At 31.3% G+C, this 17,545-nt stretch overlaps 1 protein-coding gene across 6 annotated transcripts in view; it reads right to left on the reverse strand.

Annotated features, from left to right (window-relative positions):
* USP15 (ubiquitin specific peptidase 15) overlaps window positions 1-17,545 on the reverse strand; it is a 112,548-nt gene that overhangs the window by 53,661 nt on the left and 41,342 nt on the right. For all 6 annotated transcript variants that reach the window (XM_019732415.2, XM_019732414.2, XM_074325466.1 and 3 more), the window contains 2 exons: window positions 11,217-11,362; window positions 7,159-7,220 (listed from right to left, as the gene is read on the reverse strand). In XM_019732415.2, coding sequence (XP_019587974.1) covers window positions 7,159-7,220; window positions 11,217-11,362 — 208 coding nt within the window. The remainder of the gene's footprint in view (window positions 1-7,158; window positions 7,221-11,216; window positions 11,363-17,545) is intronic.

A 17,545-nucleotide genomic window follows, 5' to 3' on the forward strand; every position in this document is an offset into this window, starting at 1 on the left:
CACAAGTAGTACGTAATGGTTTTATTTATAAAGTACTCCCTCTCTCCAAGTAGAGTAGTCAGGGACAGAGTGCTGTAAAAATACTAATATGGAACTAGATTAAGTTTATACTTAGTGTTTCAGTCACCAATTTGGAATTCTTTTAATCAGAACAACACAGATGGCAGAGGGACAACGTATGAGTAAGAACTACTGGCTTAGTTTTCCATTTGGCTTTTTCAGCCTCTCATGCCTTATCTGGTTGATTTTGGTTTTTTCTACGGTTGTTTTTTAGCCCATGAAAACTGCCTCTTCAAAATCATTGATGACCCTTAACTTTTTTCACCAGATACTTAATTACAAGTCTTTTGCCAGTATTTTTGAGCAATTAATGAAAATGTCTAAATTAAGTCAACTGCTCATGCTACTCTCACAAGAGGAATTTTTACTTATTTCAGAAAAATAGCAAAATTTGGAACTCTTTATTTCTACAATGTTAATAATCTCAAAGGCATTCTTTGAAATAACTATACCTAAAATAAAACCATACAGAGAAAAAACAATAGCACAATTTAGTTAAAATTTAATAAAGCTATACCTCAGTTAGAAGCTATAGCTAAGGAATAAGGTGTTAACATTAAGAAATTTTCTGGAAAGTTAAGGGATCATCAATCTATTGATTAGGTTCTTCCTCTCTTGGGGATCTCCAGGCTTCTACAAGTATTGTCCTTTAAAATAATTTTTTAGAAATACAAGAATGAACTAGTCACATATGTCCAACTGAATAGACTATCCACCTGATGCCAACATCTTTGGAAAATAAATAGTTACATTTAACAGAATAGAAAAATTTAGGAGTTAAAACTTTTCTAAGGTATCATTAGAAAAGAGTGTTCTTGAGAACTTGTAGATACTTAAAAACTAGATTACAAATGAAAAGTTCTGAAAAAGCTAAGCACTTGAGTAGTTTTAAAATATAACATACATATAAAAATTTCAAATTATATTGATATCTAGCAGAAAAATCCAGATAGAAAACTTTTGAGCATTTTTTTAGGTAAGTTTTTAGATTTCTAATATAGATTTTGTTTTAGGGTACATACATTTTTATGACTACAGGACTATATGTTATGGACAAAATTATATTTTACCCTTAACGTTTTGTTTTAATACTTAGTATTTCTTCTCAAATAGTTCAAAAATTTATTTTTCATCAGAGGATATATGGTCTCAGTTCTGATCAAAATGGGCCCGTACAGTTTTAGGACTTCAGAGCACTTAGTTCCTCTGTTTTCAGTGGTACAGAAAAGTCAGGCAATTAAAATACTAACATGCTCTCTCTTACTGAACATATGCCTACTGTAGTGTATTCTGACATTTTCTTGTTCATAAGCAAAACCTAAAATGCAGATTCCTGGGCCCATCACCAAGATTTATATTATGCTGGTCTCTGGTGAGGACCCAGGAAGCTGCTGCTGACAGTGGTTCACATAGTACATATGTATCAACAAACACAAGTGTGAACCTTAGACTGTACCAACAGCATTAGAATCATCTGTGAGATTATAAGAAACGCAAATTCATGAGCTCCACTCAGATATATTGAATCAGAAATTCTTGGGATAGGTCTAGAAACTCATGTTTTAACAAACTCAACAGGTGATTCTTTTATCACCATATTATATGTAGCTTTTAATGATTTTTCCTTGACTTTTGATGCTCTGTGTAGAAACTGTTATGTGCTAAGCAGTATGAGCAGCCAACAGATCCCAGGTTAGGGACGTTTATTGGAACTAGCATCTCCATATCATGCTGAGGACCAGGGGATGGTCTCCTGACAGATATGATGGCAATTTTGAGCACATAAAACAGGCTATTCTATATCTTAATATCTTGAAGTTTCCTTCTTGAGGGCATAAAATTACATGTCTTCTGCTAGAGTTGAATCTGTCTAAGTTAATGTGTGCTCTTAATGTAACTTCAATGAATACACAGAATTCATTGTTGTTGTTTTTTAAGCTGGCATTCATCCAGAAAAAAAAACCCCGCATCCTTACTTCAATTATATACATGTAAATAAAAGCAAGTGACAATTTCTAAAACTTATTTTTCTTTTCCAATCTGTACTCCTATTTTTCTCCACTATAAGTGCTTTCTCTATGTTCTTAAATATTTTCATATGTTGTTTTAAATTTACATAAATGGCCCTGAATTAAAATCTCATTTTGTTTTTACTTTTTCTCTCAACTGTATATTTTAAAGCTTACTCAGTTTTAAAGATCTCATCATTGTTACTTCTACTTGCTGCACTGGTATCCACAGTATACCACCATTCATTTTCTTCTTCACTCTATCTACAGTGATAGATACTTAGCTAAACTGCCTCCAAGTCTGCACTACCACTTCCACAAGCAATTCTGCTACCTTCGGGGACCTGTGTAAAAATTCCACTGAGTGCTGGATCAGAGGGATTAAGCATTCCCAAATTAATTAAACACTAACTAGAGAATGGTGCTACTAGTTTACACCCCCACCACTGTCTATGAGACTTTTCTTACATATACTCTCCAAACATTTCATATTGGCAATCTTTTAAATTTGTGTCATTCTGATGGCTGTTAGGTTTTATTTCATGCTTTACTTTAATTTTTCTGGTTACTAGTGAGTTTGTATATACCCTCTTCTACCTGTTAGCACTTGGGATTCCCCTTATTTAAACTGCCTATTCATATCTTTTATTTTTTAAAAGCTTTTTTGTTTCTGTACATTTATAGCAGTTCTTTATACAATGTAGGTATTATTCCCTTGTAGGTTTTAGATTTTCCAAAACTGACATCTGACTTTTAATTTTATGTACCTTTAACAGAAATACTTAATTTTGATGTAATCAAATCCTTTAATTTTTCACATTACGTTCTATGATCTCTCAGACATAGATGTTCTCCAAAATTTCTTATTAGCTTTAAAGCTTTACATTCTTATTTGGGTCTTTACTCCTGGACTCTGTCTATATACACAATGTATAAGGTACTGATTCTGCTTTCTTTTTCTCCAGTTCTAACAAAATCTAAGCACCTATTTGCTTTAAGCAACCTGTTTCTCATTGACTAGTTGGTAAACTTATCAAGTTCACATATATACATAAGTTTTTCTGAGCTCACTAGTTTATTCCAGTCTATTTGCCTTTCTTTGCTAGCATCATACTGTTTTCATTACGATAGCTTTGTAGTACCTCTCACTATCTAGTACGTCCAGTGCTTCTTGCTTCTTTGTCAAAATTGACTTATCTAATCCTGGACCTTTATTACTATATCTTAATTTTAGAATGAGTTTGTGAAGTTTCTAAAAAAAAACAGAATAGAATTTTGAATAGGAGGCACTGACAAGACAGATTTAGAGAAAGAGGCATTACTAGGTTAAGGCATATAGTACGTGAGAAATCTTAAGACACATAGTACAGGTTTTCGAATGTAATCGATCGGTTCCAGAAGACCGTTCCAGTTCTGAAATGTTCGAAAACCGAGGCACGGTTTCCCCATAGAAAGTAATGCAAAATGAATTAATCCGTTCCAGACCTTTAAAATCAATCCCTAAAACTGCAAATTTAGCATGAATTTTATTATCTAATGATGCCATAGACTCAAAAAATTTACAGTGCTCGTAAACCAAAATGTTCATCAACGGAGACATTAGAAAACCGAGGTACCATTGTAGATGATAATTTTTTGCCTTTTAATAGTTAGAATTTTTTCTATGAAGGTTTGATGCATTCCTAATTAGGTTAATTTCTGTTATGCTATTTTCTAAGTATGTTACTAATGGTAATTAAGAAGGGTCAGGAATCTTTGGCTCACAAGCCAAAGCCAGTTTGCCACATGTTTTTGTAAAAACAGTTTTATTGGAACACAGCCACAACCACTTGTTGACATAATGTCTATGACTGCTTTTAAGCTATATCAGCAGAGTTGTAGTTGAATCAGAGGCCATATGGCCCACAAAGCTGAAAATATTTATTATCTGGTCCTTTTTAAAAAAGATTGCTGACCTGTGCATAGAAAACACCTATTAATTTAAAAAAATTAACCTTGTATTAGAGAACCTTGCTAAATTTTCTCAGTTCTAGTAGTCTGCTGATTGTTTTTGGATTTTATGTAGATGATTGTATCCTATGCAAATAGTGAATTTTATTTTCTTTGTTTAACTTGCAATCTTATTTGTTTTGTGTTGAAAATTACTCAAATATGTTTACTACAGAGATCAGGTATATAGACTATCAAGTTAGAAAAACTTCCTTTTACTCTTAGTTTTCTGAGAGTGTTTTCATATACAGATGCTAATTTCAAAAAAAAAAACAATTTTTTTGTATTCTAATAAAATGTCATTTGGCAATTTATACATATTGTTGTATGGTATTTCTCACATTTATAGTGAATAGATACTTAACTTTTCATGCTTTAATATTTAGGTTCTCTATTAAACTGGTTGATTCAGTGAAGAATGGGACTCTTAATTGTACTTCTCTGAAACCCTAGTGTAGTACCTTCATTAACCAATATTTATTGCATGTGCATAGTGTGTTACCTATAACATAAGAAATCGTGTTTTCTCTTACAGAAGCAAGTACTACAATTGTTTAAGTAAATTAAAATGGTATTGCGCTAGCAGATAGCGAAGATAATAAAATGAAATATATAACTAGTTCTATCAGATGAAACCAATAATTTAAAATAGACAAGATCTCTCAATATTTGAACTCATGGTACTTTTATAGTAACTCATAAGGAATTTTGTGATTTCAAAATTATTTAAAGCTATTAACAAACAAGTGTATTACAATCTAAAGATAAGCTAGAAAAAAACAATAATAGTTCTGATCAAAAGACTAAATGTGAACATTCACAAAGAAATTATTCCTAAAAATTTCATCAATCAAATCTACATAGTTGTATCATGTGCTTTTACAATCTTATATTAAGTTCTACCCTAATATAATTGTATTATATCCAATTAAGTAGAGTAAGAATAGAATTAATGTACTTAGGCATGTTCTCATGAAATTTAAATGAAAAAACTTCCCACGAGATATAAAGGATAGAGAGCCATTCGTTAAAGGAGCATTTTAGTTTTGAAGAAAATTAAATACCAGGCCATTCTCTTTTATTTGCTAGGTTAACAATTACAAAATTATTATTGATTTAAGAATTATTATTTTAAGCATTTCAAAATATAGGTCCGCAATTTCTTATTTAGAAAATTTGAAATTTCAAAAGCCTTGAAAACTTAAAACTTTTTTTCGCAATTCATTTGAGAGCAGGTAACATGAACTGATATGAAGCTATTTACAGTCCTTATTTACCCTATTTAGTGCAAATATTTGCTGAATATTAATGTGTTTGATTATGACAGTCCCCCTGGACTCTACTGAAATATAATAGGTGGCATATGTACTTATATTACTTCTAAAAGGTTTGAAAAGTATGAATATTGAAATACAACTAGCCCTAAATGTTTTTGATAATGGATCGTGGATCTGGTAATTCTAAAATCGTTAAAAATATTTTTTCCCATTTCGTATGTTGCCTTTTCACTATGCTGATTGTTTCTTTTATTATGCAAAATCTTTTTAGTTTGATGTAATCCCATTTGTCTATTATTGCTTTTGTTGCTTGTACTTTTGCTGTTATATTGCAGAAATCACCACCTACTAGCATGTCATGAAGCATTCCCCTTAAGATTTCTTTTAGAAGTTTTATAAATTCAGGTTGTATTTTTAAATCTTTAAGCCAAATATCTGATAATGAGTTAATAGCCAAAATATATAAGGAACACTTACAATTCAATAGCAAAAAAACCCCAAATAACCAGATTAAAAAATGGGCCTATGAACTTGAACAGACATTTCTCCAAAGAGCAAATGGTCAACAGGTATATGAAAAGATGCTCAACATCAGTAATAACTGGGGCAATGCAAATCAAAACCATGAGATACCATCTCACACCTGTTAGGATGGCAATTATCAAAAGAACAAAATATAACAAGTGCCAGCAAGAATGTGGAAAAATTGGAACCCTTGTATACTGTTGGTGAAAATATAAAATGATGCAGCCGCTATAGAAATAGTATGAAGGTTCCTAAAAAATTAAAATTAGAACTACTATATGATCCAGAAATCTCTTCTATATCCAAAGGAACCAAAATCAGTTATCTTGAAGAGATATCTGCACTCTCATGTTCACTGCAGTACAATTCACAATAGCCAAGATATGGAAACAACCTAAATGTCCAACAATGAATGAATGAATGAATAAAGAAAATGTGGCATATACATAGAATGGAATATTATTCAACCTTAAAAAAGAAAGAAATCCTGCCATGTATGCTAAGATGGATAAACCTGGGGGATATTATGCTAGGTCAAACAAGCCAGTCACAGAAGGACAAGTATTGCATGATTCTATGATATATGAAGCATCTAACCTAGTGAAACTCTTGAAACAGGGAGTAAAATTGTGGTTGCTGGAGAAAGGAAGAAATGGGGGAATTACTGCTCAACAGGAATAAAGTTTCAGTTATACAAGATGAATAAATTTTAGAGATCAGCTGTACAACAATGTGCCTGGACTTAACAATGCTGTGTTGTGAACTTAAAAATTTGTTAAGAGGACAGATCTCATGTTAAGTGTTCTTACCACAATTAAAAGAAAAAGTTTAAAAGATTTCTAATTCTTTCATCCCTCACTTATTATCAAAAGCAATTCTTATACTCCTCTAATTCTACTTATGATTTTATATTCTAAAACATTCATTTTAATAAAAATATTACTTTCATATCAGAACCATTCTGTTAAAGAACATTTTTAACAGATACTTGAAAAATATCACAAGATTGAAGAAAAATTTAACAAAACATTTAAGAGTGATTTAACTGTATTAGACAATGTAACATAATATTTATAACACTTATACTGTACCTCATTTGGAGATTTAAATTGGAAGCATTTTTAGTAATAGCATCTTAAGAGCAAATTTAGATAACTTCTATACTGAGAATATTAAAATTTAAAGTTGTATACATGTGCAACATACAATTACATTCTTCTATCTCATTCTGGATTTCATTATCTCAAATCAAAGGCTTCAAACCCATGCAATAACCCATAAAAAGTGGGAGGACTTACTTAGGAGTAGAAGGACCCCTTGGCCACGTTCCGTCTTCATTTTTCTGTTCTATCACTAACACCTGCAAATATGACACAATAAAAGAGGGTTTTTCTTAACCGTGACGTTAAAATAGTTTTAGAAGATTAGCTGAATTCACTAATAAACTAAAATAACCCTGTGATTAATTAAAGGACACCGCAGACAAGGTGAAAAGGTATTTGCATTTTGATTCCAAAGCTGGGCAAAGGAGACAAAAATAGAAGTCAAATGTAAGAAATAAGCAATTAATAGTCAGAAGAATGTAAACTATGAAGAAAATCATTGGTTTTATGACTTTAATTATAAGAAAATTTAAACCAAGTAGGTAGAATATAAATTCCTTGAATTTAGGGAGTGCACTTTCTATTTCTCTTTTATTTGTAGCTTGTAACTTAGTACTGAGCAAAAACAAAAATAGATGTTCATTAAATTGTTGTAGTTGTTATTAAACATACTGATATATGATCTTAGCTAACTATCATGTAAGTATTGAGGAACAGTGACACAGACAATTCCAACTCACACATTATACATTGTGTGGGGCCTTGAAATTTGTCTTTATTTACTATTAACATGTAAATTATAGAAATTTTTAATATGTAAATGACAGAACCACATTTATGAGAATCAGAGTGAAGTTCCCTATTGCAGTATGGTTAAGATAGACTAAAATTACCTCTAATAAATGAAAAGTACTGGCTAAGGCAGAGATATACTCGATTCTAAAACATCCTGGAATCCTTCCTCATATTTTCCAGTATAAAAAAGTCTTTCTACTAGTTTTTGCTATGGGTGAGTCTGTGCAAAGAAAAACTAAGCAAAAACAATTAAACTAGCAAAAGAAATATGTGATAATCTCAACAAGTTATATAATACCTAAATTTCCATGGGAAAACTATAATATAGAAAATAAGCCTTGAAGTAAATTCAAGGTATTGCAAACTTGAACACATTCTACCTATTCAGTCTCATTAAGTTTTTCTTAAAGTTCCAATTTTGTAACCTACTCTACAAACTCTTGGTAATACACTTTCTTGGACTGTAGTTTCAGGCCATTTATAAACTGGCATTTGGATCCTAACCATGTAAAATGTAAGCCTGTTTCAGAATACATACAACAAACAATAAAATATTGGTAAAAAAAATTCATGAAACCATGTTCCTGAAAAAGCATGCTAATTAAAATATTAAAGATGTCTCTAAAAAATTGTATTTCCTACATTCAAAACAACATATATGAACATATGAAGTATACGTACCATATAAGTAAGTAGTATACTGTGTACCTACCATCCGGATCCCTCCCTGATCATTCCTCTCCCTACCTGCCACAGACAACCAGCATACTCAATTTTCTGATATCATTCTGATATAGTCATATATTTATATATTTTTACACTTATAATATTCAATTTAGTGATTTTTAACTCTTGCAGAAAGTTTTCCTTTACTGTAACTCATAACTATACAGCTATCAAATACAAACTATATATATACAAATATCTACAGTCATTTAGAGGACTTAGATCAATTATAAAAGATTTTAGCTATAGAAAATTTCAAAGTTATGCATTTAATATCACTGTTTATGGCTTGTTTTTAAAAGGCAGGCCCTAAAATAAAGTAAGAATCAAATAATTTAAAGTTTAACCACAACGTCTTAATTCCTAACAGTATTTGTACTTAAAATTCCATGATTTTACAATCACAGATATTAATGTTGAAAGCCATCAGAAATGTTAAAATTCACTCCTTTATTCAACTGTATAATTTTCTGAAGAAAATTTTGCTGTTTCAAACCTTAACTCAGAATGAAAATATTTTTAGAAAAGTTTCAAAATTTAATTAAATTGAATACGAGAGAGAGAGAGAGACAGAGAGAGAGACAGAGAGAGAGACAGAGAGAGAAAGACCACTCAATGTGGGAGGCACTCTTTTCAATATATATCTTTGTTTCACTTCATAATAAAAATACTTTCAATTTCAGTAAAAAAGAAAAATATTAAGTCTAGAATAGTATTTAGTTTATTTATCATTAGAAAACAAATGTTACAATATCTGGAAAATTAATACACATTTTTGGAAACATTCGTATTTCAAAAGATCAAATGTCCTTAAGGATATTTAATCTCATCCTTCTTAAAATAATTTATGCTGTCATCTGCAAGCTGGTAAATGCATTCCTATCAAGAACATCAAATTATTTAAATTCTCTTAGACTTAGTTTTCTAAAGTACATGATGGAAACAATAATAGCCATTACATAGGATCAAGCATTGAAAAGAGTTAAATAAATAATACTATATATTTCAAATTGTATTACTGGAGCTACCACAAGGCTTGCTGGATGGTAACCAAGAACAGAGGTGTATGTCTCTCTGCAGACAGAAAGAGGGAGCTGGCTGATTAGGGAAGGGTGTGTTGACTAAACAGTAGAGTTCCAAGTTCCTCGCTCCAGTTTCAATCAGGTAACTCTCCTTTTAATTGTAATACATATTAGATTTTGTAAGATTTCACTTAAGAACATAATGGCTAAAGTAAATGTGAAAATCACTATTTTTATAGCCTATTGCAACACTTGACATATAGTAGGCATTTACTAAAAATTAATTTCCCTCTGTTCCACTAAAATTTTTAATAACTTGTATCATATTATTGATGTCAATAGTAATTTTAAATAGAACAAAACAAAACAAAAACTTTCATATATTGGAGCACCAGGCTCTGTTAGGTACTAAAAATAATACCAAAAAATATATGATGGAAAGTCCATCCAAAATAAGCATCTCATAGTCTAAGTGGAGAGCACAATATATAAATAACTAAAGTACATCATAAATGATACAAAAGACGTATATAAATCATTATGGAAGTTAAAGGAGTAACTTTTTCTCTAACGTACAAAAATCCTATACTTCAAATGGATATTGAGAAAAACAGATCAGAAACAGCTGAAGAGATGATGTGGTATCTGAGTTGGAATTTGAAGGATGAGTAATCTGATCTGGTTAGACTACATGATAGGATGGAATGGTTAGTTTGAATATTTTGATGTTCAAAAGGACTTTTTGCTGTATGGATGTAGAAATTGGGAAGAAGGGTACAACAGGCAGATGAAATAATATATAGGAAAGCAAAGGAGTCTAGATAGCACAGTATGCTTAGGGCACTATAAGCTGTTCAGTTTGGTTTTGTTAAGAGTGTAAATCACAAAGCAAAGATAATCTAAAGATGATGGAAGATTGACAAAAGATCAAACCATGACTTGGATGCTGTGTTAAAGGTGCCTGGACTTTATTCTATAATTGTTAAAGAGCCAGGAAAGGTTTATGAAAAGGAAGTAAGTTTTTCATTTTAGGAAGAGTATTGACAGAAATATGAAAGATTGAGAGTGGACTGGAGGCAGAGGGATCTGTTCAGAGACTACTGAAAGACAAGGGCTGAGAATGGCATAGAGATTGATTCAAGAAATATTTAGAAAGTGGGATTAGAAGGACTTGCTGACTATGTCTAAATGTCTTCATTTCTCAACACTTCATTTCTTTGAATTAGATCATAAAGAAAGACTGAACTGGGGGTTGATACCTTTTAGCAGGAGCTGGTAAATTACAGTTCTCTTAGCTCAATGACTGGTTTTATAGTTTGTTGGAACATAGCCATTTCTGTTTGTTTACATATCTTTTATGGCTACTTTCGTGCTACTACAATGGGAGAATTGTAGTTGTGAAAGAGACCATACAGATGGCTGAGTCAAAAACACTTACTGTATGATCCTTTACACAGAGTTTGTTGACCTATCTTCTCAGCTGTTTTTTTGACGGAAAATAATTTTTTTTTAAGAAGTAGATTATTCTCAAGCTCAAGGAAGGAAACAGAACTTACAGCTAATGACCAGCAGGGATAGGGAAGAGATGAGTTGGAAAGACGAAGCCAGAGCCAGTAGAACTCATTATAGATTGGCAGCATAACCAAGTTTGTGACTCCAGAAATGTTTATGTATGGTATGCTTAAAATAAACAGTACTGTTAAACAATACCTGTCCTTGGTATAAACCAGCATCCTGAATGGTGCTGTCTGGTTTATTCAGTGGTTCAAATGTATTACTCATGTATTTGTTCCATAATCTGGTCTCTTTTTCATCTGGAATATTGAAGATTTTTCTAATTTCCTTTTCGATTGTATCTAGATTTAAGGAGAAAAAAATGTAAATAGAATAAATATTTTAAAATATACCACATACAACTAAGTGCTCACCAGCATAAAAACTCTAAATTTTAAATACTGATACAATAGTAAAAACAGATAAACAAATATGTAAGAAATATATAAAAAGCAATAAAGAAGGTTTTTAAGACCTGGTGTGTTTTAAGGAACAAAATGGTAATTATAACTCTGATAGATTAAATAGGGAAATTGAGGCCTCAAAAGGTAAAGGAGTTCAATCATATAACCCTAAAGTATAATTTATGTCCTATAGGATAAACTAAGTTTTTACACATTATAAAAGCAACATATTTTCTGATGATATGTAGGAGTTAGAAATTAAAGTATGATTCAGAGATGCTACAAATAGAAAATATTTTAAATTATAACTTAACCAATTTAAGAACATTTAGATTAAACTGAATATAATTTACTGTTTCAAAAGCTAACTAAAAATTAGACTATGTGGACACAAACGAAAGGAAAATGCTTTCTTTGAAGGGAAGTCTGTATTGCTCAAAATTTCTTGTTTTTAAAGTAAAACCATATATTTTACTTGCTTCTAAATCAATTATATGAGTGAAAGAAGTCTTTTTTTTTTTTTTTAACTGGAGCAGCTTAACCTGCTATAAAATAAGACACAGGAGTATATATATATTTGAGAGTACAAATATAATTAAGCTTCAGTACCATAGTTAAATGAATCTTTAAAATGTTTAAACATTAGAAAGAGAAATTAGAAAATACTACTAAAATTATTAAATTCTGGTCAATAACTCTAACTTAGACTCAAGAAAATTGTAATTCAAATATTTAATGACATTAAGAATTATACAATATTTCTAAATTTGTGAATACTTGGGTTAATTTTGGAAAAAACATTTACAAAATACTGAACGTAGTAACACATGCCCTCTGAAGAAATACAAAACCCCCCCATGCCTATTCTACATAATTATATATAGTCCAATAACACTGTTTATGTTCTACTTAGAACCTAATGTTCTTTAATAGTCTCGTAGTAAATGAGATTTTGATTAAGGCATTAAATTAGTAGTAAATCTTACAGTGTATCTCAAAACTTAAAGCAAATTACCCAGAATATTTAAATAATTACATAAAATCAATCATCTGACAGTACTGCTTCCTATTTTTGTTTGGTGGGGAGGTTTACTTTTTTTCTTTTTGCTCTTTTTATTGACGTGTAAATGGATATGGAAAATGCACAAGTCATCAGTATATCAAGATAAATTTCCAAAGTGGACACATCATGTAACCAGCACCCAGATCAAGAAACAGAACATTATGTAAGAAGGAAGGCAGAGGAAGAAGCCAAGGAAGGGAGGGGATTTTAGTCTATTAAAAATAAATAATTCTTGCCCATTGCAAAAATTCAGAAAATACAAATACAAATAAAATGTTTACCTAAAGATAACTATTCTTAACATTTGGTATTTCTTCTTCCAGACACTTTCCTATTAATACAGATATTTATATCCATAATATAAGCATACAAACACATATGGGAATTCCCTCTTTACTGAGTTTTACAAAATACTCATGTATAGGCAGGAGAAAAGAGTAATGTAAAGGTCTGAAGGTATTTGGCATGTTTTAGAACAGCATAGTGCACCAATGTGGCTGAAGTAGAAAAAGCAAGGTAAAAATGAGACCACAAAGGTACTCATGTAGGATCATATAGAATCTTGTAAGCTATGAAAGTATGCATATTATCTAAGAAGGGAAGCCACTGAGGAGTTCTGAGCAAAGAAGTGGCATGATCTAATTGACATTTTAAATGTTCACTTTTGCTACTAGTAAAGAACAAACTGCAGGATGTCAAAGGTGGGAGACTAGGCTACTACAGCAATCCAAACCAAGGTGATACTGGTGGTAGCAGTGGAACCAATGTTAAGTGGTCAGACTGAGAACAGTTCTGAAGGAATTGCTAAGAAGTTATGCTGCCAGATTATAAGCAGGGTGAGAAATAAAAGAGAATCAGAATGATACCAAGATTTTTGGCCTGAGCAATTGGAAGAATGCAAATGGTGATTACTTATATGGAGAAGAATGACAGTAGAAGGTTTTGGGGGGAAGGAGAGAGTTTAGTTTCACAAATGTTGTTATCTTGAGATTCTTATCAGATACAAGTGAAAATATGGAATGGTTAACACTGGAATTAAAGGAGAGTTTTGGATAGAAGATATAAAAGTTAAAGACATCAATATGCAGAAAGTATTCAAAGCCAGGGGACTAAAGGAAGTCACCAAGGAAAAGAGAGGAGATCCAAGGACTAAGCATGGATGTTTTGAGATCAGGAATATAAAGAAGAATTTACAAAGAACTCTGAGAAGATGTAAGCAAGAACTTTTGCCCTGGAAGACATGTGAAGAGAAAGTATTTCTAGGTGGAAAAGTGAATAAAATGTTAATTTTTTCCTTGCAGATTAAGAAAATGGAAGACTTCGATGTTACCATTGGATTTGTCAATATGGAAGTAACTAGAGACCATCACAGAAGCAGTGCCAAGGGAATGTAGGCTTGAATGTCTGATGCAGTGAGCTCAAGAGAAAATGGCAGCAGAGAAAGTGGAAGTCAGAAAGCAGGATGCTCAGATTGCGATTTGGCAAGTGCAGTTATAGATAATGATAGTCTTTGGGAACTGGTGGCTGAGGTTGGGTGCAGAGCAGGATCACTGGAGTTGAGAATATCACGGCATTGAGAGCATGCATGTTCTTTTCCATATATTAAGCAGACTCCTTTAAGCAGTTAATGAAAAGCATACAGAGATAGAAAAACACTAATACAGATAATAGAAATAAAATTGTTGTGACAAAAATCTTTAGTAGGAACATTTGATAACAAAATTAAGCAATTCTATTAATAAATTTATAAACATAAAGCATTTTCCAAGAAGTTTTATAACAAAAATAATTTTTTAGTGTTATCCTTAAAGAAAAAATAAAACCAAATTTGGTCTTTCACATTAGAACATGTTCAATACCCAAATATATCAATCTGGGAAGAAAAATATTCAAAGGCAAAGTATTTGGGCTGTAAATGTGGTAAATTATTTAGATTCTGCCTATGGCTACTATCATTTTTATTATAAATCAATGTAGGTAGTACTAGCTGAAAAAGTAAGACATTATTAATTTGGTAAAAAAAGAAAACAGATACTTCTATTTCTCAATTCTATTTATAATTCATATAGCTATATTTCATGTACACACTAGCTATTTTGATAATAATTTAATCAGTATTTTTCAAAAGACCACAGGGAAAACATATACATCCCATATTTCCTTTCTTTTTATCTAAATTTTTTATTGTTTAGAATTCACTTATTTTAGAAGAATAAAATCAGCCCAATTGGCACTTGTATAGATTGTATAAGGCAGCAATCAAGATATGAGACTCTGGTATGAAATCCCTGGTTAAGGAGTTAAAATACTGGCTCTATCACTTGGTATCAGAGTGAACCTAGGTAGTTTACATAACCTTTGTAAACCTCAGCTTTATCACCTATAAGAAGAGGATATAGAGTTGTTTGAGATTTAAATAAGAAAATTTCTGTAAAGAGCCTAAAACATAGTAAATATTCAATAACTGCTAACTACTATAACTACAACCGTTAAGTTTCTAAAATTCCTGACACATTTAATTTTAATTTTTCCAAACTTTGCTTGGAAAGCAAACTTGCTCTAATATAGACTTTCAAACTTTTAAAACTAAGACTTACAGGAAGAAACTGTGACCTAGTATGCATATACACATATGGCATTTTCTACTGTAATATTTTCTATTTCATCCTCTTTACTCTTAAAACTGATTAATGACTAACAAAGTATAGACAACACAGTTTGAAAACGCAGCTCTAACAAAATAAAAAAATTTAATTATACAAAAATTTAATTTTAAGGCATATATCCAATGTATATAGCATTTTAAACTATACAACATTATTAAAATAAATTGAAGAAGACAAAAGACATGCCATGTTCATGGATTGGAAGAATCAGCACAGTTAAAATGGCCATATTACCCAAAGCAATATACAGATTTAATGCAATCCCCATCAAAATCCCAATGGCATTTTTTCAAAAAATAGAACAAAAAATTATCAGATTTATATGGAATCACAAAAGGCCCCAAATATCCAAGAAATCCAAAGAAAAAAAGAACAAGGCTGGAGGTATCACACTCGACTTCAATTTATACTACAAAGTGACAATAGTCAAAATATTCAATATATGGTATCGGCAAAAAAACAGATACACCTACGAACGGAATACAATTGAAAACCCAGAAATAAACTCACATATATGGGATCAGATAGTTTTTGACAAGGAGCCAAAAACATACAATGGAGAAAAGAAAGCCTCTTCAATAAATGGTGCTGAGAAAATTGTAAAGCCACTTGCAAAAGAATGAAACTAGACGCTATCAGTCAACATACACCAAAATTAACTCAAAATGGATCAAAGATCTAAACATAAGACCTGAAACAATGAACTGCACAGAAGAAAGCATAGGAACTAAACTTATGAACCTTGGGAACGGAGAAGATTTTATGATTTTGACCACAAAGGCAAGGGAAGTAAAAGTAAAAATAAATGATATCAAACTAAAAAGCTTCTCCACAGCAAAAAACCATCAACAAAACAAAGAATCAAACCGAATGGGAGATTTTTGCAAACAACACCTCTGATAAGGGGCTAATATGCAAAATATATAAAGAACTCATACAATTCAAAAACAAAAAAATCAATGCAATTAAAAAATGGGCAGAGGGCCTGAACAGACACTTCTTCCAAGAAGACAAATAAATGGTCCACAGATGTATGAAAAAATGCTCAACTACATTAGCTATTACTGAAATACAAATCAAAACTACACTGAGATATTACCTCACACCTGTTAGAATGGCTATTATCAACAAGACAAGTAATAACAAGTGTTGGAGAGACTATGGAGTAAATGGAACCCTCATACACTGCTGGTGGGAATGTAAACTGGTATAGCCACCATGGAAAACAGTATGGAGATTCCTCAAAAAATTAAAAATAGAATTACTATACAACCTAGCAATTCCTCTCCTGGGGATCTACCCCAAAATTCTGAAAACATTTATTTATAAAGATGTATGTACCCCTATGTTCATTGCAGTATTATTCACGATAGCCAAGACATAGAAACAACTAAAGTGTCTTTCAATTGATGATTGGATAAAGAAGATGTGGTACATACACATAATGGAATATTACTCGGTCATAAGATGAAATACTACCATTTGTGACAACATGGATGGATCTTGAGATTATCATGCTAAGCGAAATAAGTCAGACAGAAAAAGTCGAGAGTCATATGACTTCATTCATATGTGGATACAAAACTGAAAGCAACAAACAAGACAAACAAACAAACAAAACCTCAGAGACACAGACAACAGTTTAGTGGTTACCAGAGGGAAAGGGGGGAGGGAGGTGGTAAAAGAGGGAAAAGGGAGTCAAATATATGATGATGGAAGGAGAACTGACTCTGGGTGGTGAACACACAATGCAATATATAGATGATGTATTATAAAAATGTACACTTGAAAGCTTATATAGATAAACTTACTAACCATGTCACCCCAATAAATTTTAAAAATTAAGTAAAAAGTATTGGTAAATTAAAATATGTTGATTAAAATTTATGCTAATCATAAACTTTTTGAAGCAGAGATTCTTTACAAATTACGTATCACCTTGATAAATTCTTACTTAGAACTTAATGTGAGAACTCCATAATGCTCACTTCAAATTCAGAAATTAAACCAATTGCTGATCTTCCTTTGAGTTTTAAACTACTATTTGGTGAATTAATGTTCTAAAATAAGATTTCTGATTGTCTCATATTTATATATAATTTCCCTATAGAAATGAGGTAAGGAGAGAAAATATTAAACTTTAAAAGTAACTGAAAAACATCTGTATCAAGTATTTTAAGAGGTAGCTTCTCAATTACATTCCAGTTGGCTGAACATTTCAGAGACTACTATCAGAAATAATTTCAATAGACTATCCTTCTTGGACAGATGTATAGATTCTTATTGTGCACATTTTAATATCGTGATTAATATAATTTTATATATAGTAGTCCCCCCTTATCTGCGGTTTTG

Source organism: Rhinolophus sinicus, linkage group LG02 (assembly GCF_036562045.2).
Source record: "Rhinolophus sinicus isolate RSC01 linkage group LG02, ASM3656204v1, whole genome shotgun sequence".
Lineage (NCBI taxonomy): Eukaryota > Metazoa > Chordata > Mammalia > Chiroptera > Rhinolophidae > Rhinolophus > Rhinolophus sinicus.